Source organism: Rhinichthys klamathensis, unplaced genomic scaffold (assembly GCF_029890125.1).
Source record: "Rhinichthys klamathensis goyatoka isolate OS25496 unplaced genomic scaffold, OSU_Roscu_1.1 h1tg000127l_1, whole genome shotgun sequence".
Lineage (NCBI taxonomy): Eukaryota > Metazoa > Chordata > Actinopteri > Cypriniformes > Leuciscidae > Rhinichthys > Rhinichthys klamathensis.
The window spans coordinates 3,858,585-3,886,044 of NW_026606664.1; the positions used below are offsets into that span (position 1 = coordinate 3,858,585).

Below are 27,460 nucleotides of genomic sequence, written 5' to 3' on the forward strand. Positions count from 1 at the left end.
CGATTGTTACTAGTCAGATTGTATGATTTGACCATGGTAAGACCTTGATCAATAGTCAATGATAATAAGATATGCATCTTAGCAAACTTACGTCACGATTGACAGAATTGACTTATCAATTACATTCTGACATCCGCATTGACATGCAAAATTACAGCAAAAACCCAAACAAGCTCTTGCTGTGCTCTCATTGGTTCCTCGATCGATGGTCATTGTGGGAACTTTGTAGTCGTACTGCAGAACTGCCAAAGATTTCAGACAAATCTTCCACCTGAAAGCATGTCACTCTAAATGTAGGCGTACATTTATGATTTTAGCTCGTCAATCAAGCTCCCAATAGATTTTTCGCATCAAAGGAAGAAGGTTGGGAATTGGTCGTGGCATGGATTGTGTATTACAAGCACCTGATCAGTTTTAAGTTTATCTAAACATTTTGGACAATGTTGCTTTAAACTCTTCATGTCGATTCAACTGATTTGTAACGTGTGCAAGTGCTCAAACTCATGATTTTCAGAACTTGCTCAGTGCACGTCCACTCTACATGAAAAAAGGCCCTACGACAAAAAAAAATCTCTTACAATTCCTCAAAGTTGTTCGAGATAATTTGGCAAACTCGAGGTGAAAATTGTACCGAGTGCACAGACTTTAGTCCTACAAAGATTTTGTTGAGCTTACGGTTAGAGGGTCAGGGTAAGGGTTAAGAACATATCGTTTGGGTCAAATGTGGCAGGATGGATGCTCTGACCTCAGATGTTTTTGGACCTACCTGGTTAAAGTGCTCTAGCTTTTCCTTTACGTTGACCAAGTTTGGATCCACACTTCTGACCTTTATCTCTGGGTTTTGTCTTTGGGCTTGCAGTCCATTCCCCACCACATGGCCTGTATAACTGTGGCAGAAACAGAGCAAGAGATAAGTTACCTTCACAGAAATCAAGCTCACTCTGGACTGATAATGATCTCCTAATTCTGAGTTCTGGAGTCCTAAAAATGCAGGGAATGCTTAAGGCTTGTCTTTTAGAAACAGGCCCAAGGATTAATTGGACACTCATACACCCTTTTCACCCACATAAATGATTCATTATGAAACCCGCAGTGAAGCCTGAAGACACAACTGTGCTGCAAATGTAGGTATTGACTCTGTGCCCTTATATTAGAGATCATGGAGGAGGCATCTGGAGGGCGGCCTTAAACAAAGGCCAAGTCGATGCAACCAAGACAGTCCACACAACATGATTACCTGCTAAACAGTATTCAAGTGAGCGATAAACACATCTGGGTAGATGGACAATAAAAACATTTCATGTATCCTTGAGAATTCTATTTTAAAAGAAGGGATGTTGATGAGGAAACAAACTTGATTAAAAGGTCTCGATAGGTCTTCAATCTTTACTCTTTGGGGGGACATCTCAACATTGGTTGCCATGGTGACTGTCAGAGTGCCATGCTCAGCAGCCTATAAGATCAATGGGTCAAGCTCGGGGAGGGCAGATAGGTTAAAACTTTGATTAAGCACAGAGCATGAACTTTAAATACAGAGATGATTGTTGGTATGGATAAATTACAGGGATGTAAAGCTGCATGGATTTTATTAACTAAAATAAGCCAAAAATTGGCTTTAATTTTGTTTAATATAAGTAAATGTATATCCAGAATGTTTGCTATGTGGTTGCTAGGGCGTTGCTAGGTGCTTATTTTCTGGTCCAAGTCAAAGGAGCACAATTTTAAAGGCCACAATTAAAATTTAGAAAATGCAAATAAAAAACAACATAATTTAAATCATATCCAGAATGTTGCTCTGTGGTTGCTAGGGTGTTGCTAGGTGGTTATTTTCTGGTCCAAGTCAAAGGAGTCTAGGATATTAGAATGTCCAAAATTCTGGACATATTTAGAATGATCATACATATTACATTACTCTTACAAATTAATTAAAATTAAATTCATCAATATATGACATGACAAAATATTTAATGAATGTAAGGGAACTTTTCATCAAGAGACAAAAACTAAAGCAAAGCAACACCTTTTTTAACTGTTGCAATTTTCCAGATCATGAACAGTAAACATACCTCAATGTATACAAAATTGTTTGTTTATGCAATTGCTAGATTATCATACAGAAGCTATTTCCTGCAACTATGTCCTTGAGACAGACAGTCAGACAGACGGATCAAAGGGTTAACAGTGGGGGGCATATAAACCACGGCAGGGGGGCAGAATAATGCAGCAGTGTGCCTGCACATCAATAAATGAATGCTTGTGGGAGAATCGCCCTGCTGTTTTCACCACAGCTAATCTAAGTGAATAAATAATGACCCCAGACACCTCATGCTGCATCCGAACACACGGCTCACTTTGTTTGCAAGGTGGGACCACTTTGTCAGGAACTGATGTGAGACGGACTTGTTTGTTGGTTTGTGCTTTTTAGCTGTCATGCGTAAATGCATTTTGGCGGCAGGTACGGTGGAGATAAGATATGTGAGTATTCACTATGTGAGAGGAGCCGATTATGTGGCTTATTGAAAAGAAGAATGAGCTGTCTGTGGATACTGTCATTTTTAAGGCTCATTCTTTCTTCGGTGCGCCAAATTACCTATCAGTATGCGCATAATTAAAGAGGAAACAATCTGCTCGATGTGTTTCAATAAACATACAGCCAACCTTAAGATTCTGATTATCACAAATAGAAATGTTATGGAAATTTACAATATTATGACTGTTGAAATGGCCACTCGCCTTCTATATTTTTCAACAGACACTCACACGAAGTATGAATACCATTTCCATGACATACTTCACGTTGAGTGTGTTGCATTTTTGATGAACCACAATACAAATCTATCAATGGTTTTGAATAGTGTATTACTACACATTAAAACGTACTCGGTTACTAACGTAACCTCGGTTCTCTCTAGAGAGGGAAAGAGTACTGCGTAATAGCTTTACGCTAGGGGAAAAACTCTTTTCCACGAGATATTGAAGCCAAAAATTATCCTTAATTTTTTATTAATGTAAAACGCTTTGCAGCAGCAAGCAGACATAGGCGAAACAGCTCGCGCGCCTATTGGTTGCTCTTGCGGCAAATGCAGCAGCCTATCGAGAGAGACTCTGCGTGACGTAATGACCAATGGGGGCAATTCGCGCCAATATCGTCACGTCCCGCCAGAAAGGGCGTGGTCTCACCCTATAAATATGCTCGTTAGGCTGGTACAAGCTGGTTTTTATCGCTGAAGCGAACCAGAGCGTATTCCAAGCACGGCAAGATACGCAGTACTCGTTCCCTCTCTAGAGAGAACCGAGGTTACGTTAGTAACCGAGTACGTTCTCTTACGAGAGTATCTCTCGTACTGCGTAATAGCTTTACGCTAGGGGAACACAATGCAACACGCCGTGCGTACAGGGATCCAACACCAAAGTCCCAAGGGCCGAAGCCCAGGGCTCATGTAGTGCATAATCACCATAAACTCACATAGAGTGGAGGAAGAGAGGCTGGAAGCGTTATTCCCTATAAAAAAGCACCCAGCGGGGCTATCATATGACAATAAAAACGCGCAGCCAGGGTGAAAGCTTTCAGCCTGATCTGGGTGGCCATACGTGTGTCAACACTCATGGGGCTGCAGTAAACTCAGCATCTGGGCCGCACAGCGGGGCAGATAGCACTGAATTTTAGACCGCCAAAAGCTTAGCTTGTAAGGCGGGTACCTCCAGGTTATAGTATTTTATAAATGTAGACGGCGAGGCCCAGCCCGCGGCCGTACAGATATCTTGCAGGGAAACCCCGCTCGACCAAGCCCACGAAGAGGCCACGCCTCTCGTGGAGTGCGCTCTGACACCCAAGGGGCACTGTAGGCCCTTTGCAGAGTAAGCGAGCGCAATGGCATCCACTATCCATCTGGATAGGCTCTGTTTTGAGGCGGCGAGTCCCTTGGAACGCCCGCCAAACAAAACGAAAAGCTGCTCCGTCTGTCTGAAAACAGACGAGCGTGACACATAAGCTCTCAATGCCCTGACGGGGCAAAGGAGACCCGCGTCCTCCTCCTAACTGAGAACCGGAAGGGCGGACAGGGAAATTACCTGGGCCCTAAACGGTGTATTGAGGGATTTCGGGACATACCCATGCTTAGGTTTGAGAATGACCTTCGAGTCATTAGGCCCAAACTCCATACACGACGCGCTTACTGAAAGCGCCTGCAAGTCCCCTATGCGCTTCACTGAAGCGAGAGGCATGAGAAACACTGTTTTGAACGACAGGTGTTTCATGTCCACCAGCTGGATTGGCTCGAACGGGGCGCCTTTCATGGCCTCCAGGACCGTGGAAAGGTCCCACGTCGGGACTGAAGGGGGCCTGGGAGGGTTCAGCCTCCGAGCTCCCCTAAGGAAACACACAACTAAGTCATTTTTCCCCAGCGACTGGCCAGACACCGGTTTTGCAAACGTTGCTATGGCCGCCACATATACTTTGAGCGTGGATGGGGTCCTGCCCTTATCCAGTAGCTCTTGAAGGAAGGAAAGCACTTCCGAAACCCCGCATTCCACAGGTGAAAAGCTCTGGGCTTGACACCATGCAGAGAAAACAGACCATTTCGAGGAGTAGAGCCGCCTGGTAGACAGAGCTCTAGCCTGAGCGATCGTGTTTAACACTCCTTCTGGGAGGCTAGCGGGTACCCGTTGATGGCCCATGCGTGCAGGGACCACAACTCCGGGCGAGGGTGCCAAATCGAGCCCTCCGCCTGAGAGAGGAGGTCTCTCCTCAATGGTACAGGCCATGGGGCAGTGCTGGTCAGCTGCATCAGGGCAGGGAACCACGTCTGGTTTGTCCAGAGCGGAGCTACGAGCAGCACTGGGCATCCGTTCTCCCTGATTCGTTCCAACACCTGAGGCAGGAGCGAGACAGGAGGAAAAGCATATAGGGGGCAGCGGGGCCAAACATGAGCCAGCGCATCCTTGCTTTTCGAGAAAAACTCCGGGCAATGAGCGTTTTCGTGGGACGCGAATAGGTCCACCTGTGCTCTGCCGAACGTTTTCCACAGCAGCTGGACCGTCTGCGGGTGCAGCGACCATTCCCCTGCTGGAACATTGTTCCTGGAGAGTCTGTCTGGTCCCACATTCAGGTGACCAGGCACGTGCGCTGCTCTCAGTGAGAGCAGGCTGTGCTGAGCCCAGACCAGGAGGCGTTCCGTCAGCCTGTGAAGGTTTCGTGACCTGACGCCGCCCTGGCGATTTATGTATGCCACCACTGACATGTTGTCCGACCGGACCAAGACGTGGTGGCCTGTTACCTGGGGACAAAAACGCCGTAGCGCTTTGTCGACTGCTATCATCTCCAAGCAGTTTATGTGAAGGAGCTTTTCCCGTTCTGAGCACAGGCCAGCTAGCGGTCTGCCCTCGAGCAGCGCTCCCCACCCCGAGGTGGAGGCGTCCGTAGACACCACCTTCACACTCGAAGCGGTCCCCAGACTCACACCTGACTGATACCAGTCGGTTATTTTCCAAGGTTCCAGAGCTGAAACACACTGTAGGTTGACCCTGAGGCGAAACAGACCCGCTGTCCATGCCCTGGGTGGAACCCGCGCTTTCAGCCACATCTGCAGTGGGCGCATGCGAAGCAAGCCCCACTGGAGTACAGAGGCCGCTGAGGCCATCAGCCCCAGCATTTTCTGAAACCTTTTGAGCGGAACTATCGAGCCGTGGCGGAAGGATTTCGCGACGCGCTGAATATTTAGTCCGCGCTCTGGTGACAGGCGTGCCGTCATGGATAGCGAGTCTAACACTGTTCCCAGAAAGGAAATTTTCTGACTGGGAGACAGTGAGCTCTTCGCCCAATTGACTGTGAGGCCCAGCTCCTCGAGGTGCTCGAGTAATGCGGCCCTGTGTTCTATGAGCTCCGATCGTGATCGAGCTAGAATCAGCCAATCGTCCAAGTAGTTCAGGACTCGCATGCCCTGAAGTCTCAGGGGTGCGAGCGCCGCGTCCATGCACTTCGTGAATGTACGAGGTGCTAGGGACAGGCCAAACGGCAGGACTGTGTATTGATATGCCCGGCCCTCGAAAGCGAATCTCAAGAATCGCCTGTGATGGGACGCTATTTGTATTTGGAAATAGGCGTCTTTCAGATCTATTGACATAAACCAGTCCCCGTGGCGCACTTGCGCGAGGATTTTCCTGGTCGTAAGCATTCTGAACTGGCGCTTCACAAGCGCTCTGTTCAGCTGTCGCAGATCTAAAATGGGTCTGAGACCTCCATCTTTTTTCGGTACCAGAAAATATCTGCTGTGTAGGCCCCCTTTGCTCTGAGCTTGAGATAAAGGTTCTATAGCACCTTTGCTCAGTAGTTTCGCTATCTCGGCTCGAAGTAGATGAGATACTTCGTTTTCCACCGTCGTCTCGACGCGCGCCGTATAACGGCGGGGACGTCGAGCGAACTGTAGCGAATAGCCTCTTTTTATAGTGTTCAGCAACCATTCTGATACCCCAGGAAGCTGTGCCCACACTTTCGCGTGAATAGCTAGGGGTAGAATGAGATCTGGGCTCTGGCCGAGACATAGTGACGGCAAGAGAGCTCCGGCGTGCTGTAACGCAGACACTGTGTTTACAGTGTGTGAGGCGGGGGGCGCGCCGATCGCGGCGGGCAGCCTGGCCGCGCTCAAAACCCTTATAGCAGTTTGCTGAGGGAGAGAGAGCGGGGCGAGCCGGGATCGAACACGGGTCTCTCGCGTGAAAGCTTCGGGTTCCGCCACTGGGCCACAGGGAGAACTACACTAGCGCAAGCAGATAAGAGAGTGTCATCACAGTTTTGTGTGTGTCGGCGTTTGTATGCAGGTGTGCGTGTTATACAACAGGCTCATTGCTGCAATAATGACATTTTCAGCCGCTCAAACTAGGAGCTGAGAAATGTTTAAGAAATGGAGATTAGTCCGGCCTCGGCGGGGACTAAAACACACTCTTTTTCTCATTTGCCGGTGACGCACGCCCATGGGGGGCGGGGGCTCGCGGTCTTGATGCTGGCCCGTTTCCTTGACGACTCGCGGACAGAAGGCGGAGGTCCACAGAGCTCGCCTGTTGCGCGGCGGTTGCGCGGGCGCCTCCCAATCGAGGCCGATGCTTTCCACGGCCTGAGAGAGCAGACGCATCAGCTCAGTCTCAATGCCGGTTCTCTTACCAGTGGTCTGGCGTGAAACGCTAGCGGAGGGGAGGTCCACGGAGCTCGCCCAATCCTCGCTATCGGATGCCAGAAGAGAACACGCCTCGGTGGGTTAGTCGAACTCGTAGACGGACGCGGCGGCAGGCGGCGGCCGTTGTCCGTCAGTGAGCGACTCAGCGAAGCCGGCGAAGCTGGCGGGCGAACCGGCGAGCTTTGGCGGGCTGGAGAAAGCTCGGGAGCGCGCTGGGCGCGGCGCTTCTTGCGGCGCGGCACCACGGCGGGCTGTGGTGAAGGCTCGGAGAATGATGCCAGGCGAGTCCTCAGAGTCACCATAGGCAAAAACTCGCAATGAGGGCATCCGCCGTCAGCGAGCGCGAGAGCCGCGTGATCCTCACCCAGGCAGGAAACACAGATGACGTGCCGGTCTCCGTCGCTGAGCGGGGCGCGGCACGAGCCACAGGAAGGCATCTTTAAAAAGACGCAGCTCTTTTGTGAAGAGAAGTGTGAGTCGCGTCAAGTAAGCGAGCAAACACTCTCAGCAGAGTAAAGATACACAGAGTATAAAAGGATATAGAACGCCGGAAAGCGCAGCAGGTACGGCAGTTGAAGGCGGCGAGGCCAGCGACTCCAGAGCTCGTCCCGCTGAAAGGCTTGCTTCGACGGCGCGGCTTCTCACTCCGGATCCAGCGATGCGTGTGCGTCGCTGAAGAGATAAAAATCAGCTTGTACCAGCCTAACGAGCATATTTATAGGGTGAGACCACGCCCTTTCTGGCGGGACGTGACGATATGGGCGCGAATTGCCCCCATTGGTCATTACGTCACGCAGAGTCTCTCTCGATCTCTCGAGGCTGCTGCATTTGCCGCAAGAGCAACCAATAGGCGCGCGAGCTGTTTCGCCTATGTCTGCTTGCTGCTGCAAAGCGTTTTACATTAATAAAAAATTAAGGATAATTTTTGGCTTCAATATCTCGTGGAAAAGAGTTTTTCCCCTAGCGTAAAGCTATTACGCAGTACGAGAGATACTCTCGTAAGAGAACCAGCCCTATTTACTGCCTTAACAAATGTCCTTGGTCTTTGCGCAGTATTGAATTAACTAAACTATCTAAATTAACAAAGCAAATTACATTTAGTTTTGCTAGGAAATTCTTAGCTGGTTGCTAAGGTTTTAAGGGTGGTTACTGGGGCATTTTTAGGTGGATGTGTACTGAACCAAGTCCAAAAAGAGAAAAACACACACACACTTTGAAGTCTCTACAATATTCTGGACTTTTATTGTATATGATTTGTTAGTTTGCCAGGCAAAAATATCCAGACTTGAGAAACTCCTTAAGCCCAAGAATAGTACACACACAGCCCGATTTTTAACCACGTGTAACCGGTCCTACTCGACCCGATCGGAGCGAGATTCAAACCGGCGTCTGCGGCATGAGAGGCGGGCATGCAAAACCGACACTAAAGACCTCAGCCTCTAGCTCTTGAGGCCAGGGGAGTGAGGTTTACACGCACAACTGTTATTAGCTTGCCTTCGTTACACTTACCCCCACAAACCTCACTCGCATCCGGGTCACGGCACCAAATGTTACCAGACTAACTCGACCTGCTGAGCGGGATACGAACCAGTGTCTCTAGCATGGGAGGCAGACGCGCTAACAAGGACGCCAAAGACCGTAGTCTTTAGCGTCTCTAGCATCAGTCGCTAGCACGCCTCTCAAAGGCAAGGAGAGTGAGGTTTTATACACACAGCTCTTACTAGCTTGCCTCTGTTACACGAGCATACTCTGTACGCTCAGCTCGCGCATTCGACCTTCCTTTTTTGGAAATAATTAGCTTGTCCACAAGGTGGCAACATTGGCTGGGACCATTGATTTACAGTCAAAAACTAAACAGATGAGCCAGAACAACAAACTACTGGTGATAGCAACAACAATAGATGCCTATGTTGATGAGTGCTTGTGTGAGGGGATACATGCAACTCTAGTTTAAATGAGAACAAATACATTTATATCAATCATACCTTCTGGAGAGAAATAGAGCAGACACTGGAGAAGGAGAAAACTTTTTAGTCTATGCATTTGGATGTACACATACACTAAAGGCCTGTTCACACCAAGAACGATAACTATAAAGATAAATATATTAGCGTCAATTCCAACTAACGATATTGTTCTCTTTATTATAAGGATTCACTGCAGTTTTGTCTAATGCTAAATCTCTTTAAAGCAGGATTATGATTGGCTGGAAAAAATCAGTGTGAAAGTGATTCCAACAATATTATTTCTCTGTGCCGTTCTCGTTACACTGTAGTTGTGGTGTGAACTCTGCTATTCTTTCACTTATATATCTTATATAACTATATCTTTATTGTTATTGTTATAGATATCCTTGGTATGAACGCGCTTTAAACGTTCATATCAAAACTGAAGTATACTTTGCGTTTTAGCTATGGTAAATGCAAATTGCCTAAGCGAGCGCCACTAATATAAGCATAGCCTGCCACGTTTTACCCCCACACAATCCAATCAAATACCGATTAAAAAGTCCTGCTCTCCCCCGAAAAGTTTCCTTTCCATAAAACAAAGACCACAACAAATAAGCCACCTCATAAAATACTTTGATTATGACACAGACAAACTGTTTCAAATAAGCAACAAAGAACATCAGGCTCTTTAAACAGATGTGCTAGCGAGAACATGGGTCTTACAGTTCAGTGCGGTGGGCTTGTCACTGCAGTCACCCACATTTCTCACAATAATTAGCAGCTAAATGAATCCAAACCAGAAAAAAACTCAGAGAAAATATTTACCCAGCTCAAGACCAAAGACTTTGGAGTTTCCCTTTGACTAAACGCTGCTTATTTTCCCAAAAAAAACCACACACATATAACACTGTGAGGAGTAAAGCTCCAATTAAATTCATCTGCTATACTGGATTAGCTCATTTGTTTGCTCAGAAGGTTATGAAACTCAGCACCTAATGAGCTAGCAATATCCGTTCTTCATGAGCTGTGCATTAGAAGTTTCTCCGTTCTTTCAGAACAGCTTTTCAACAAGTTATTGCCTTTGGCATCGAAACGCAGCCAAAACGGATGCCATATGCTAATATTTCAACAAGTCCTTTTCTTTACAATACACAACTTTAGTGTTTAGCATCTGAGTATGCTATGCTATCCTGTCTTACGTCAGCATGAATTCAGCTGTGCGCCTTCTCATGTGTGTAATAACCGGGTGTAAGACCTTCTGGTTGCTAGTTTTCCATCCTATTTATTGTCTGTGGTCTATGAAGTTGGGAAGGGCCCATGCTAATGTAGGACAGCTGTAATATATCTAGTCAGCTTTGAACTGCACAAAGCTAACAGTGCCGTTCTGTATTAAAGCAGCTGTTTGGAATTGAGTAATTCAATAAAAAGTTGTAATACAAGCTCTGGATATCCTATATGCAGTTACAGTATCCGTTACAGGTTTTCAGGTCAATCAGCCACTATAAATACTGTGTATCATGTAGCATTTGTAGGCTATGAAACCTAGTGAAGATGTTAAAAAAGGCTGTCTAGGTAGATTGTTTACTAGGTTTCCAGATGGCCTCAGTGGATAATTCACCAAATAGTTGCACAAAAGTCCCACAACCCACAGTCCTGTTGAAACAGGTGCTAAATAGGCTAAAATTGCACTGTGCTGTATTGAAATTAAGTCATTATGATTCTTACCACAGCAAACACACCTCCGGCCTTTAGGCTTATTATACCAAACACTGTGTCTGTTAGCATTAGCATTATCATCATGCAGAGGTAAGTATAGTGTGGCTAAACTGAACATTCTACACAGAATAATAATTTTATATGGAAAATAACAAATGTAAGTTAAAAATAGAAAAATAAACTATGAAATTCAAATCCTAATTTGACAAATGTAGCCTTTTAGGTCTTGGCAAAGTTATGTGGCTCAAGACAATGTTTTCAACAAATCCTGTTGAAAAAAAGCAGCAATAACCTGTCTAAGCTGGTCACCACTGGTCTAAATGAATGTTTTTAGACAGTTTTCAGGCACAACACCAAAATGGAAAGTCCATTTTAATCTAGTAGTTGTGTTTACTAAACCATTTCTATCAACAAACCAGTCAGCTGTTGTTCATACCAAGTTAAGGCTGTCAGTGTGGTTTATTTAAAACAGAATGGCTGGTTGACCAGCTAATATATTATTGTAGCATCTGGACCAATCAGACACACACAAATTATTCATTATATTAAATGAATAATCCAGCAAACTCACTCTCCCAACAAAGGTCTATGAAACTATTCTATTCTAGTCTATTCCCCCAAAACTAACATCCCAAATGAAGCTAACACACTGGCAGAACCCGTTGTCCTGTCACATTAAGACTGATAAGACTTTTTACGACCCCAAAAGGAGTTTGCAGAGAGTTGTGACTCTCACTTAATTCTTGCTGAGAAGGAGAAATAAACCCTTTTAATCCTATATATAACCACTTGAGAAATGTATAAACATGCATCTAATTTTCCCATGTCATGATTTTCCTTTTATGTGGTTTGGCCTATGTATCCATTCTCTCTTTTAAACTTTTTTGGATTAATGTTTCAGACTTGCACACAATGGTTAACCAAAATCATGTGTAGCATGTTAAGTCTCTATAAACTCCAATCTTCGTTCCCGCATTTGGTAATTTACATTGCATTTTGCTAACTTTGTGACGCATTAGTCTTATAAGACTAATATAAGTCTTATAAGTCTTATTGGGTGTTTTGTTAAACACCCAATCAAATTACATGTTCAAAGGCCTGCTTGAACAAAAGGTCGTAAAGAAATTCCCTCCAAAGGGAACAACTTCTTATTGGTTCACAACCCTCCAGAGGGTGTGACATCTAAATGTTTTAAAAATCATTGATCACAAGCTCACGTCTCTTAGTCCGTTTTCTGAAATCCTAATGTGAAGATGATGCTGAACTAGAAGTCTTCTAAGGACCCCCAAGCTTGTGCCAGGCTGTGGCCTTGTCTTTCCATTCACCAGAGATCCTCTGACTCCCACTGGTTCTCTCTCATCAAGACCACATCAGCAAAGATCAACTGGAGCCTCAACAAATTGCATCAGGACAGTTTAATTCAAATGGGCGAGACATGCAAGTATCAAACTTGGTCTCATTATTTGATACATTAAGTATCCTTACACCTTTTTTAGAAGGGCATGTTAGAACTAAACTGATGGTTTGCTCAAGGCTGTTGATCTGCTGAACTTCAACTTCATTCTGCTTCAGCTCTCTTTCCCTCGGTAAACTGTATGCATGTATGTAAGTGTATGTTAGAGTAGTTTAAGTGTTTAGTCTAGTAAATTAAATCTTGTTCATGTCACACGTAAAGTTGTCCGTGTCTCAAGCTCATATACTCGAATCCCTAATCATAGATTTTGACAACAGGCTCTGAATAGTACTGTACAGTAAGAAAGACATTTCCCATGCCCCGGAAATGTACATTTCGTAGAATTAATAAACAATTAACACTGAGGGCCCTATTTTAACGATCTGAAACGCAAGTGTCAAAGCGCAAAGCGCAAGTAACTTTGTGGGCGGATCCCGGCGCTGTTGCTATTTTCCCGGCGGGATAAATGCCTCTTGCGCCTGGCGCAAATCTAAAAGGGGTTGGTCTGAAGTAGCTTCATTATTCATAGGTGTGGTTTGGGCGTAACGTGAAATAAACCAATCAGAGCGTCATCTCACATTCCCTTTAAGAGCAGGGGCCTCATTTATAAACGTTGCGTACGCACAAAAGAAGGCGTACGCCGCTCTCTACGCAATAATTGGTATTTATAAAAAGCAAACTTGACGGTAAAATGTGCGGTCCTTTACGCAAGCTCTGACCCAGGCGTACGCACAAAAACGGGTGAAATGAGAAATGGCGACACCGTCGGCAGATGGAAGAAACACGTGAAAGTGTGTGAAACTGTAGACCGTTGTGTAAAATAAATGGCAATGCTGCCTCTCATAAATAACACGAAGACGTCACAAAGCAAGTCTTACAATTAACAGCCTACACGAACACCCGTTTGATCGATCTGCAACAGAAATGCAAATTAACACATATTTGCAAAAAGAAAAGTGAAATATGTTCTGCAATAATATTGGCATGTTATACAATTCATCCTCATAAATAAAATGGTAAACAGAACGAAATAATGTACAAAACTGATATTCTCGCCAATGTGTCCGTCTGGCGGAGCAGAGATAGCTAGATATAGCTAGATAGTCAGTCAGATAGATAGATAATTAGGGAGAGATAGATAGATAAATAGATAGATGTATTATTTGTCCACTGGGGAAAGTTGTTTTCATAGTAAAAATGTCTTTATCAGCTACGGAATCATGGTATTCATGCAGGTATTTCATGCATATGCCTTTAGTTTGTTTTATTTTTGATAAAATAACGTATGACGTATGTCTCAACCATTCAGAAAGCTGCAAGAAATTACATTTGCGCTGAACTATTTCCCATTTCCAAGTAGATTATAACCGACATCTGTAGCTTGTAATTTCTTTTTTATTTCGGCCACGGTCCGAGGTTGTGAGGCTACAGCATTTACGGCGTCTGCAACCTTTTGCCACTCAAGTGCCTTTTTGGGATGAGTAATGCCCACACTGTGCCCTCCAAACAACATTTTTCTCCTCTTTTCCACCTCGCTAACGATAACTTCTACTTCACATTGAGTGAAGTTACGTTTTTTTGATTTCCTCTCTATGTTTGCCACGATTTCGCAATCTATGAATATTAACTTGTGGGCGTTTCACGGACTATTTATGGGCAGCTATGGGCGTGACATGAAGCCGCAAAAGCTGCGCTACATTTAGAATTGATTGTGATTTATTAAGGGAAAAATGCGTAGGATGTGCGTGCGCACGGTTTTATAAATCCGAATATTTCTGTGCGTACGCACGTCCTATGTTTCATCCGTACGCCACTTCTGACGCAAATCCTACGCAAAGTTTTATAAATGAGGCCCCAGGTGCGCATGTTGCATGGCGGATTGCTATTATAACGGCGGATTTACCAGGCGTGCGCCAGGAGCGTTTCACAGCCGAGGAAAGCAACGTTCTTGTCAGGACCGTGAAAGACAGAGAAGTGACGTTGTATGGGGATGGGAGAAACCCACCCAAATCAGCGTCGGTTAAACAGGCGTGGGAGGAAAAAAAACTAATTTTTTTACATCTTCATGGACACCACAATGATTTCCCTCATGTGTTAATATTTTTCCTTGTTATAATGTATGATTTGCAAAAATAAAAACTGCTGCATCTGTGTTGTTGAGAGAATCAAAGTGTATGCGCGTTGTGCACCCGCTACATTATGGCCAAGCATGCGCGCTTAAAATAGCATTATGAACAACGCGCAACGCACCACTGACTTTAGACTAGGTTTTTTTCTGGTCAGTGGCGCAATTGTTTTATAGAACAGCAAAATAGCATGAGGGAAAGTTTGCGCCGGAACACGCCTCCTCTTTGCGCTGAACCGCCCCGGGGAGCTCAAGTGTATTTCTTAGTTAACCGACGTGTGTCTGTGGAGGGAAAAGTCCACTTTGCGCGGGTGCAAAATAGGAATGATACATGCGTCAGTGTACAAAGTAATTTGCGCCGGGTGCAAGATAGAGCCCTGAGTGTTCACGGCACAAACAGTTTAATTGATTGTAATATTAATTTTACTACATTAAGTTAATTATTTTAACTGATCCAAATATTCACAATCAACTATAACAAGTAATGCTTGATTATTAATATTTCTTTAGAGCTAATTTGCTACATTATCGTGGACTATCTAATGAGAAGCTTGGACCAGTTAATGAAATACTTGGTATTAGTCCATGCTAAAAACAGAGCTAGCTTTAGGCCAATTGTACAGCTAAACACTATCTAAACCCCATTAAACCAGCTTTCACCAGGGAAGTAGCATGTCTAGTCTTAAGCTCTTAAAAACTAAAAGAAGTGTTATGGTGAGCACAAGGGCGAGTCCTCAGTGAAAACACATCATCTAATAGAGCTGTAATGGAGGATACGACCAGTGTAAGACCACAGAGGAACACACACACACACACACACACACACACACACACACGCACGCGTCAAATCAGTCTTGAACACAACATTGAGAACGAGGCTGTAGCGTTTCACAATGATTGACAGTCAGCAGAGCCCATACTTTTCCAATCCTTTCACCTTTTATGTGGGTGAAAGTTTGGCAGTCGCGGCAGTAATGGACAAAACGTGAGAGAGAAAGAAAGAGAAACTATGAACGACCCAAAAGGACTTTGACTAGGGACGGTAGTTGCCTAAAACAAAAACAAAAACACACTGTTTCCACAGCAACCTCACACATCCAGTCACTTGGATTCTGGCTGACACCAAGTTATTAGACATGCTAACATTTCCTTGGTTAACTCCACCATCCTACGAAACAGACATTCATACACTTCACTGTGCAGTGGGAGGTGAACCACAACTCCAGCTAAGCATTTTCTAAAATGACCTTGTTCGCTCAATTTGAAATAGTACATAGCTATCCAAATGGACCTGAAAAGTCCAAGCTAAAAATGCGTGTTTTGGACTGGAGACTGTGAAAGCTTGGCCATATTGTGAACACATGTTTTCCCTCAATGTGTTTCTTTGACCCACTGTTTATTATGAACAAGTGGCAGAATATTTTTAGATGGCTAATACATTATGGTCATGCAAAAAAACATGCAATCATTGTTCTTTTCTTCCTTATGACGGACTGAACAAAAGGTTCAAGCCGTTAAATGGGGAAAACTATTTTGGCCAGAGGAGGGCAGTGTTGGCTCTTTTAAAGAGGTTGTAAACAGCATGCTAACATGCTAATTTCACTATTTTTTACAGTGTCATGTATATTGTGTACAGAATTCAAATGATCTGCAAGCTTGGATTATCCAGATGACCTACTACTACAAAATTTAGAGCGCACAGCGAGGAATATCCCAGAATGCACTGGACTCAACTTGACTTTCCATTTCAAATGTGATGATGAGTGAACTAAGTACTATCAGCCGGGATTTGTCTCTTTCTCGACTCATTGTTTAATCATTATTTAACTATTTAATCAGTCAAATGTTGGCATTTTACACAAAATGGTTAAAAAAACTAACAAACTGTAATTCCAAGGGAAGTGGTAGACACAAGCATAGTATACACTACTGTTAAAAAACATTGTTGTATGAGTTAGTTACTATACTACTGGTACATAGAAAGCTAGTATGCATAGCATACTATCACTTTGTTAGCATTGCATTGCTGTTAGCATGTTCCGTTCACATTTGTACATTTGTAAATTCAGTGTGTAGTAAGCAGTATGCTAGTATTCTATTCCAAACATAGCCTATAGTTTTTGTACCAGCAAATAGAGAGAATTACTATTCGTTTATGTGACAGATTAGAAAGCTAGTCCATTCTTTCTTTGCTAACAGTTTTTGGAATCTCTGTATTAGAAAATACAAAGCATGCTTTTATAATTTCCCACTGATTTACGTTGTCTGAAAGATAAAGATTTAGTGTTACTTAAATGCCATGTGGCAAAAATGCCAACATGTGGTATTAGCTAAATTCAGAGTTTACATTTTATATTGGACCTGTTTGCAGCCAATCGATGGCATGTAGTGAACCTCCAAATCCTTCTCTTTCAGACAAAACAATTCAGTTTGATGTAATAAAAAGTTGATATGTCTTAATACCAATTCCAACAAAAAAAAAAAAAAGATTAGCAAGCTAGTCATTTTTTCTCCTTGGTAACAATGGCCTGTCTCCAGGACTACCCTGTGTTTGTCCCGCTGGGGGCCCCCGGTATGGATGGTGCCAGCCCTGCGTTACAGCCATAGTGTGGATGGCGATGGGGCAATTTGTCCAGAGGGTGGGAGGAGAGTGGGATCTCTAACCTCTGAGCCAACGCTGAGGAGCAAAAGAGGCCCGATTGGGGATATATCTGGAATTATAAAACTTCCTTTCAAGCAAAGTGGTCGTGATCATTTTGTGTTGCGGATGCCAAATAAGAATGTGTTTAAATGAACATATGTTGATATCGAAACCGCCTATATGCAAATGTTTATTTTGAGTGTGTGTTTTTCAGGGAATCTCATTTGTGTCACAATAGAGCTCCAGAACTTTCTGAATGAAGCTTCTGTCCGGAAGAGGATTGGAGAAAAGCCACGATAATCCATGGCAACCATCACTCCACTTGGCCATCTTATGAACTTCACGACCTCACACAGTGGATAGAGATCTTTATGGCTAGAGATCGGATATGATTGCCTACAATTACAATCAGTTTGGGACTTTGGCTGGACAAAAACGAAAACATTCTCATGTTTGTTCATTCTTTAATACGTCTTCAGCCAGACCGAAAATCTTCTTTTTGTTCAATATGCTCCATTTTCTTTCAATAAAGAGCCAATCAAAGAAATTGACTGATGATGATGATATGGCAATGTGCAAATCTTGCCAATATGATATTCTTAGCTCTAAAACAGGAATATGGGTCATTGACAAAAAAAGAAAATCGTATAAAAATCCCTTTTATAAGGAATAAAGACAAAAAAAGAGTACCCTGTTATTGACCAATATTCATCTATGTATTAACATGCAAATTTGAGTTCGTCTGACAAGAGCTTACCTCTCAACCACATCTTCTCCACTCCAGCAGGTGTTTTCATCCATCACTACCTCCCCCTCGCACAGCATCTCTGGCAGGGTGGAGAAGAACGATTTGTATCGCTGAATGTAGCCCATAAACTCCCTGCAGGAAGTTGAGGCATTCAGGAAGTTATCATAAAGCATCAAACCAGGCATAATTATACACAACCAGTTCTGCCTCAGTCATCACGCTTCTCTAATCAAACATGCCCAAACACTGATAGATACAAGCGGCAGATTGGTCTCCCATACTTGTTTGTGACTGTTATTAATGCTGACAGCGTTCTTCCTTGCTCACACATGTTCATTTGATGTGAGATTAAATAATTAGAACATTCTTAGGCTGACAGCCAAAGTAATTTTTATGACAAAATAATTAGAGATAATTGAAAAACATCTTAAGGGTACTATTGGAAATCTGGAAGCTGAATTGCTATTTCTATAAATGTTAATTAGTCCCCATTAATACACACTTACTTTGAAATCTTTTTCAGGCTTCTGGGTTTGTTGTTTTTGGAAGGTTTCAGAGGCAGAGACCTGGGGTCACCGACAAGTGCAGATGTTAGAGGAAAGAAGACAAACAGTTACTATATACTATATATCACCTGATTTGTAAGGATTTAAAAGGGTCAAAATATGTTCAACAATTGATGCATGTAATTTTCTCACCTTTTTTTTAGCGTTATGTGCTCGTGTTGGTTGCCTGTTTCAGGTAGTGTTGTCGGGCTGGAGGACGTGACTGAGGTTTGAAGTTCAATGGTGGGGTTTACTGAAGGAGTCAAACTTCTTGAGGTGGGACTGACTGGAGTGGAGGAAACCGATTCAGTCAAGGAACCACAAACTTTACCTACCTGAAAGAGAGAGAGGAGGAATAAAGATCCACTGAATTATTATGTGTTTGAAAAAACATGGTGAATGGCACAATTTAAGCCTGTTTGAACGGACTTACACCAATTCAAAGACATTCCTCCATCTAGTGGCCACTGATAAATGGTACAATAACACTCTACAATATTATTGATTTTTAATTGGAACCTCTTGCACAATAATCTCGAGGTTTAACTGTATTTAACTGTACTGGATACTGAATTATAATACATTAACCTTTCTGTATACATAAAATGTGTATTTTATTTTATTCAGTATCTCACCATCGCAAAAAACAAAAAGCTAAAAAATAAGATAAATAACAAAATAGTTTTGTTTTGCCGTATTTTACCATTTCAGGTACCAAAAATTACAAAACAGAATGAGGGCTGAAAAAGTGGTCTATGTGAGCGTGTGTAAACGTGTTTGTATTTGTATATCTTCTGCAGCGCTTTATTTATCTAAGGATTAGGCGAACTTTCTCATTCCCCTACTCTGGCCCCTCGCTAGGTGCATTGCATTTTGGGAAGGGGCCGGCCGGTTCACGGGAGCCGTCTTTGTCCAGAGGTGAATTTGCATGCAGGACATCAGGCTAATTGGGACCAGACAACACCCAAACAACTCAAGCAGCACCAAGATAGCGCCAGACCACAAGCAGCGTGAGGGACTGGAGAGGCACCATAGTCCTCCATGTCAACACTGGACGCCACATATAGACAACTTATAAACAATTAAGTTATCACAAGTTGTTCTTTAGAATCTCTTTTTTGTTTTACAATTAGCAGAAGCCAGCCAATTTAGCTAGACACCAACATGGACAAGTAGCGTGACATTCCCTCTTCTGCGAAAACAATGAACAAAATAAAAATAGCAAAAGTACTACTTCAAATAAGGATGCACTTACAAAGATGGTTTGTGCAGTTATTATTGGCTGAGCACAAGAGCATAAGAAAGAAAACAACAAAACTCTATATTATTTATTGAATGTCGGGCTGTCAAGTTATGTCAAATGTAAACTCTGGGTCCCAAAGCAGGACCACCAGCGTAAAGTGTGTTTTTGGCCAAATTATAACTTCCCCGACCTGTCTAGGGGTTGCATCTAACAACTTTTCTAGAGCTCTTCTCCAACCCATAAGACTCCAAACCAGGTAACGTGAAACTAAAGTCATTCCAGCCTCGTGGCTGGAATGACTGGGGGGGGGGGGTGTCGAACACCCACAAGCAGCCTCCATTGTAAAGTGGTAAGCTTGGTGTTGGAGTTTATGGGGCCTGCGGTTGAGGGCTTAAGTAATAATATCTCTCTTTCTGACTGGCAAGTCTATGCTCTTTGAGACAGATTTGTGGGAATGCGGTCTCAAACTTGACCTACCCATAGAGAGCTGTCAGCACCAGGACATGATAGGTGCAAAGCCGAGCTGTCACGAAACCCTCGACCCCTGCGTCCCCTCAGTCACAATTCCAGTGAAATAGTGAAGTGAGAGAGACTGGCAGACGGCCGTCCTATGGCGTGCACACAGACTCTGGCGTTGATGGTATGAATAGCCTCAGGGCTGGGTATTCACTTACAGACAGCCATAGTCACACTGTCATGACCAACACATTTTTTACAGAACGTGTCATATTACCACATAATCATGCTCTTAATCATTGAGCTAATAATAAATCCCTTGCAGATATAATAAATCACTGGGCTCCATTGTGAAAATACAAATTTTTAGGCTAAAAGCTAATTTATAAGACTTTTACATTTAAGATTTAAGCACATGCAAATATAAACACTTGCAACTGCACAGCCTATGATTGGCCGAGACATTTGATCTGCACCAATCAGCGAACATGCTGCTGCAAGTTCATGCGTGCTCGGCCTGATTAGTCCAGCATATGGTGTAGCTCGTTTGTGGAATAAAAATAAATGTGTTCTATGAATCAGAGAGTAGCATGACTCACCACGGCGCTGAGATGTGGCCCATGCAGTTGCGCATTAAGGATGGCATCATTAATTCTTTCCCGGATGCGTAGAAGTGCCAGTTCCAATTCGTATCCCCCTGCTAGTGCCCCGCTCAGCTCTTCCAGCAATGCTACATAGTGTCGCCAGGGCCCATCCAGCTCAGACAGGCCTGTCAGGCAACCCCGCATCACATTGAGACACAGACCTCCGCATGGCCGGATCAGGGTCAGTCCGCGGCAGTGCGGACAGAACAACATCCCCACCAGTGCACGTCCACACTGCTTTGTCATCCCCACCGACTCTGTGACATTCAGAACCTCGGCACCCATTGCCAGTGCCCGATTGAGGGCACGACCAGCCACAAGCGCCCTAGACAGTCCCTGAGCAAGTGCCTGTGGGTGAGGGCCAAAGGGGTTGACGTCATGCCGTGTGGCACGTAGGCACTCGCTTCCTTCGGAGGACCAGGTAGAAACAGGAGAGCCCAAGCCAGGATTGACCAGGTGTTGGTATACCAACGGGAAGAGTTTGTCATAGAAACTGTGGACGGAGTGTTCCACAGAGATATTGGCATTGCCACGGAGGTAGAGATCAAGGTCAGAGAAGAGGGTAGACACTAAAGGTCTTGCGTCTTGAGAGATTGTCTTGTAGGTGCTGTCAAAGAGCGAGTAGGTATTGTTTAGAGTGAAGGAGAGTAGGGAATGGAAGGTATCTGTGGGAAGAGAAAATAAAAGAGAAATTCTGGATTGAACAATCGCTGCCATTTGCGCACATGAACAGCTATTTCATAGTCAACCTAGACACAAACATTCGTAACATGAGTGGACTAACAATTGCGGTAATTTTGTTTGACATTTACGAGAGGGTCAAACATAGTCTGTTACGGTACACCTCTGCCTTGTCTCACATTGCTTACAACTCTTTCTTATGCATCTAATCTCTCTTTCCATTGGACTAATGGAAGCAGACAACATTTAATCCATGGATCTTTTGGACTGCCGCTATTGGGCTGAAGGTTAGTTTGGAGATATGTGACACATGCGACTAGCTTATTACCAATTTTAGCAGTCAGGGCGACATCTTATACCTCACTTTGCCTATGGGGTGCAAATGGAAGTTCAAGGATCATAGTCAGTTATACCACGCACATTATTTACAATGGCATATTAACTTTTGTATGACATGATGTGACAGACGGGTACTTAAGTAGACAGCTGGTAGAAGCCTTCAAAGTGCAGTTTGCTTTAGTGTCATCTCATTCATAACAACCAAAGCATTCCAGCTCTGTCTTATTTCTATGAGAATGACTAGCATGCTAACAACAAGCCAAAAGTTATGATTCCTCTGTATTGATGGAGGAACAAAAGAACACCTGTTTGGCCAATGATACTAAGACACCCATAAGAATCTTTCTATAACAAGCCTTTGAGGTTTTGCAAGAAAAGATGCCTAAAAATTCAGACTAGGGTGTATCTTGGCATCTACATCCAAACACCTCAGTATCAGGTGACATGGCAGGGGATTATGCCTGGATCGTGTAATGGGGTTCTTCTCATGATTCTGGGTGATGGAGGCATGTGGGGGGGAAGTCACGCAGATCGCAGGGGTCATCGAGGGCGCCTGGGAATCACCACAACTGACCTGGGACAGCTTGGATGACTGAACCCCTGATAGGTCTATTAACTCAGTGCCTGTTGGATTTAATATGGGTCCTTATTTAAAAAAGATTAGAGTCAGAATAACTCCACTCAGTGTACCCAGTCCAGGTCTGAATTTAGATCAAGAGAAGGAGGCACACAGTATTTTTAGTGCCTTTTGGATAGCTAGTATGTGAGCAGCATATGTTGGATTTGCTTTACAATGGATTTACTCGAGTCCAGTACAAAGGGCAGAGATGACTTTTCAAATAGTTTGACGTCAACAATATCAAACATATTTGGTTCTCACATGTCTTCTTATTGGTGTCATTTTTGGACCTTGACAGTCCTTGTCCCCATTATGAAAGATAGCTCTCTTTTTTCTTCCATGGAAGAAAGAATATCATACTGATAAGAACAGAAGTTTTGGGTGAACTAACACTTGAACAGACACATTCCCAAAAGAGTCCATAAAGTTTGTACTTGAATTATTACTTTCCCCCTTAAACACACAGGCATATAGACAAAAAGCGATCTACATTAAAAATCCTCTTTCACGTGGGAATGAAAAACACTTTACAGACCTTCTTTCTTTTAAACAGGACACCAGCTACAACCAAGCGAAAAGTAGCAGAAAAGGACAACTGATCTTTTCAAAAGCTCTCATTATAGAGCAATACATTGAAGTGCAGTGAGACGGATCTCCACGGATACGCCAAGAATTTCAACATTTCTCTCTTCGTTTGCTTTAAGCTCGTTAAATATTCACTCGGCTGGCAGCAAAGACAGAGAGGACAGCGACTGTGCCCTTTTCCTATGAACCTGAAAGGGTTTTTGTCCAAGTTTGGGTGGACAAATTGGATGAACTTAAATATTTGGTTGGGCGAGGTTTTAGAGTTGTAAATTTGATGGTTTATAACGTCATATGTTATACATGGAAACTCACTGGAGTAGATAATGATATGCATAGAGTGCTAAGTGTGTGTGTGAAACAACTTTCTGATTGGTTCTTTTTGTACGTTTTATTCAAACACTGATTCTGAAAGGCCTAATCCTACAGTACCAGTCAACCTCTAAGAAACACATGTACTGCTTCACAGGAGACCTCAGACAGATAAAGGATCATTCTGTGAGCGTGAAAAACAGAACAAAAAGCAAATCTCCAAGTAACCTCGGAAAGTCACAGTATACGACTCGTGAGATGTTAAACACCACCCTGCAGTGTATCCATACATGCGTACAAAGCTACAGCATGTAGTGAACGTGTGAACCACCTGCTGTGGCCGGGACTTGATCCCATGACCTCTTGCTCCTGGTGCAAATGCAAAAAAGCACATGACTAAGTATCTATTTGACAAAAGGCGTCACTAAATATCGATACATACCCTGGAAGGTAGAGGCATGGCCCAGGATGAGATATTTGAGTTCGAAGCTATAGGAGAGAATGGTGTGGTGTGTGTCTCTCTGGGCGGCGGCGTAGTAGCTCTCCTCCATCTTGCGGGTGCAACATGTGGGACCCTGGTGTTTGCAGATGAGAAGATCTGCATCTGTGGAGGATCAATCAAAGAATGTGATTCAGTTAGGGGCATTTTCACTAAACATTAAACCTCTCCAAACTAAATCACTTCTGATCATAGTCTTTATGTGATCATACAAATGTTTGATTTGTTTTTACCCTACCTATTTTTGACGTTTCAGGTAGTTTTGCATATCGTAAATTAATTTACAGTTCAAATTTAACTTTTTTGCTGTTTAATGGGAGGTACCGACTACAACTACAAATTTTGATCATTAACTGTCAAGTGGATTTGGTGTGGATTTTTTTTTATATTTTGTGTGATATATTTTATATAAATTGTACACATACTGTAAATACCAAAAAAATATGATTTTCAAATTTAGTTATTAGAAAAAAAGTACAGAGTACAACATCCCTCATTTTAACAGTTTTTATAATTTTACTACAGAAATATAGACAATACAATATATTATACAGACAATATAATTAAACACTGTAAAAAATTATATGATCAATAAGTTATGACAACATATGTTTTTACATTGCTTTAACTCATCAAAATAAGTTAAAAATGATCTTGTAAAACTTATAAAAAAGTAGAAAATTGCTTAAGTCAGTTTAATGTAATTTAAGTTTAAATAAATTAAACATCCAAGTTGATTGTACTTAAAAATATAAGGCAGCAACTTTTTTTGTACAATAAAAGGGACACAACAAAAAGTTACAGATTCAATTATTTAAAAATACAATAATGTTTCTAAGCATTTTTTTCATTAAAATAATCATATGGGACAGAAATGACACATACAGTATGGTTGTACAGCAAGAGGGTGCATGTAAAGAGAGCACATGTGATCAAGACAGATGATATCTGCTCTGTCAGTCACCCTGCCCTATCCTATGTAACCAATTTTACACCAATGGGACCCCATAAGCCACGCATTAGAACAGCTGACTGTGATCACCGGCATTCTGCTGACCTCTCTCACCTCCTCTGCGCTTAATACGCATGGAGCAACGCCTCAAAACGTATGTACTAAGAATAAAACTTTGTTTTGTAATGGTCATACTTTTCTAGTGTATCCTTTCCATAAACAAGAACTTGAGACAAACTGAATATGCCCAGCTTACAATTTCATAGGAACACCCAAACATTTTTGAGATGACTTCTATTCAGGAATGCGTTTTTGATTTAACACGAAATGTGGAACATGAAAAACATTCGACAGTGTATCCTACACTCCTGTTAATTTTGTCAACACCACTGACATTTCTGATTTATGCTCCGTAATCATGACTTATTTGTTAGACAACTTTTTTGGTCACACTTTACATTTAGTTGACACAATGTAGCCAGTAGATAAACTAAGATAATATACAAATTAATATGCAAATATTTTTGGATATTTTTTGTCTAATTAATTACTTCACACGTAACTGTCTGACAGGCTATAACTCATTTAAACAATATATTTCTTATAATTAGGCTATTATGATGACCTCATATAATGAAAATATGAATACACTTTATTTGACTAATTTAAATTAAGTGGAAAAGGCGACTAAATGGTCAAAAAAGGGAAAAACGATCACTCACAATATCTATAAGAAAATTATAAAGACGATATAGGCTATTTTAACTGAAAGTTTAAAGGTATACTTCACCCAAAAATTTAAGTTCTGTCATCATTTACTCACCCTACAATTGTTCTAAACCTTTATGAATTTATTTCTTCTGCTGAATACAAAATAATATATTTTGAAGAATTTGGTAACCAAATATATGACGGCTTACCTTTGCCATCAACTGTTTGATTACCAACATTCTTCAAAATATATTAATTTGTGTTCAACAGAAGAAAGAAACTCATGATGACAGAATTTTTATTTTTGGGTTAATATATTAAGTCCCTTTAAGTCACGTGCATTTTATTAAAATAATTGTCGGTTTGGGGCAAGCTGTTACATGTGTTTTAAACGTTAGAAATTTATATTTAATATTTTATCAAGTAGGTTTAAGTACTTTTTTGCGAAAACAATGTTTTGTTATTGTTGTTTTTGCGTTTCGTAATTGTGTTACGGTTCAAATTTAGCTAAAAATGTGCCGTTTATGGCTGGTAACACGACAACATGAGCAGATTGGTCAACGTGTGTTTGTTCAGTTGGCTGTATTTTTTTCTTGGTAAGTAAACTAAATAATAAAGAAAGCCAGTTGGGAATAATGTGGAGAATATTAATGTTTTATGTGTTATATTAGATACCGCACGCTTCCAACAGTAACAGTATATTAACGAACCTGTTGCTGCGGTCTCCGGAACCCATCTTAATGAACCGACTTGGCGCAGCTGGAAAGCGGTTTTAACCTCATGACAGCTCTGCCCGCTGGCGCAGTGAGCTCTCCATACTAACACACTGGAGAGCAGGATCCACAACCAACATACACGCGGTGCTGTCCTGCGGAGCATTGCACCATCTCAGTCCACAGAAAGCCCTCTGAGCCAATGTGTGAGAACGAGGGGGGAAAAAAAACGTCAAAATATTATCCGGAAGAGATGCACATTTAAAGCCGCTTAATGAAGTAACGTTATCCAGGGAGAAAGTTTTTCCAAGCTGGTGGATCGCAGGGGCTTCACATGCTTTGTTTTGACAGACTGGTCTGGAGACATGTGAGGAAGGGCCCTGTGTGTGTGTGTGTGTGTGTGTGTGCCCAATGTGGAGAAAGAGACTTCTGACTGCCAGTTTTGTGCGCCCAACACCCACTGGACCCCCCTCCCTTTGGCACAGACATACAGATAGATAGACAGACAGTTAGATAAAGATAAAGATAGATAGATAGATAGTAAAGAAACAGCAATAAATAAATAAAGAAGAAAGAAGAAACAAAGCCTCTAGAAATATACACTTAATATTTAGCTCAGTACAAAATGTTTGAAAAATCCTGATATAAATGATTAAAAAGGGCTGTCTGGAAATGGGTGAAATTAGGTTTTACACAACCACTCGGTGTTGTCAACTGAAACTATTCTCCACAAAAGCAAATTAATAACACACACTCACAGACACACATACACAGACACATAGACTCACACACACACACACACACACACACACACACACACACACACACACACACACACACACACACACACACACACACACACACACACACACACACACACACACACACACACACACACACACACACACACACACACACACACACACACAGAGACAGGCTAACAGACTTTCACACAGACACACACACACTCACACGGACTCTCTGTCTCTCTCACACACACACAAGAATGTAGCATATTTAAAGCTGCAGTCCGTATCTTTTCCTCTTTGTCGCCATCTCTCTGTTCGAAATCTGTAACTGCAGTGATTCGCGGAATTATCATCTTTACGTGGGTTGTAAATCGGCATGAAACAGCGCGGATGAACACAGTGTTTTGAGGCGAGTGCTGCTGTCAGTCACCGCGCTGTGTGGATACTGTCATACAGAATCACAGATTCACTTTTTGAAAGTTTGACCAACATAAGAATTTTCATAAGAAAATGTCTTCTGAACAAGTAAGTAACATCCATTTTTGTTCTGACCAACTAAGGGGGAAAAAGCATTCGACATGATAAGCTTCGTTAGATTTAATCAACGCGATTTA

The 27,460-nt window shown here is 42.6% G+C and overlaps 1 protein-coding gene across 1 annotated transcript in view; it reads right to left on the reverse strand.

Moving 5' to 3' along the window:
- The window catches only part of gpc5b (glypican 5b), a 59,887-nt gene extending 33,337 nt beyond the window's left edge, over window positions 1–26,550 (reverse strand). The window contains exons 1-7 of the mRNA XM_056256606.1: window positions 26,095–26,550; window positions 23,665–23,826; window positions 20,645–21,354; window positions 18,500–18,681; window positions 18,308–18,367; window positions 17,811–17,933; window positions 767–887 (exon numbers count right to left, since the gene is read on the reverse strand). Coding sequence (XP_056112581.1) covers window positions 767–887; window positions 17,811–17,933; window positions 18,308–18,367; window positions 18,500–18,681; window positions 20,645–21,354; window positions 23,665–23,826; window positions 26,095–26,263 — 1,527 coding nt within the window. The 5' untranslated portion in view covers window positions 26,264–26,550. The remainder of the gene's footprint in view (window positions 1–766; window positions 888–17,810; window positions 17,934–18,307; window positions 18,368–18,499; window positions 18,682–20,644; window positions 21,355–23,664; window positions 23,827–26,094) is intronic.
- Window positions 26,551–27,460: the final 910 nt, after the last annotated feature.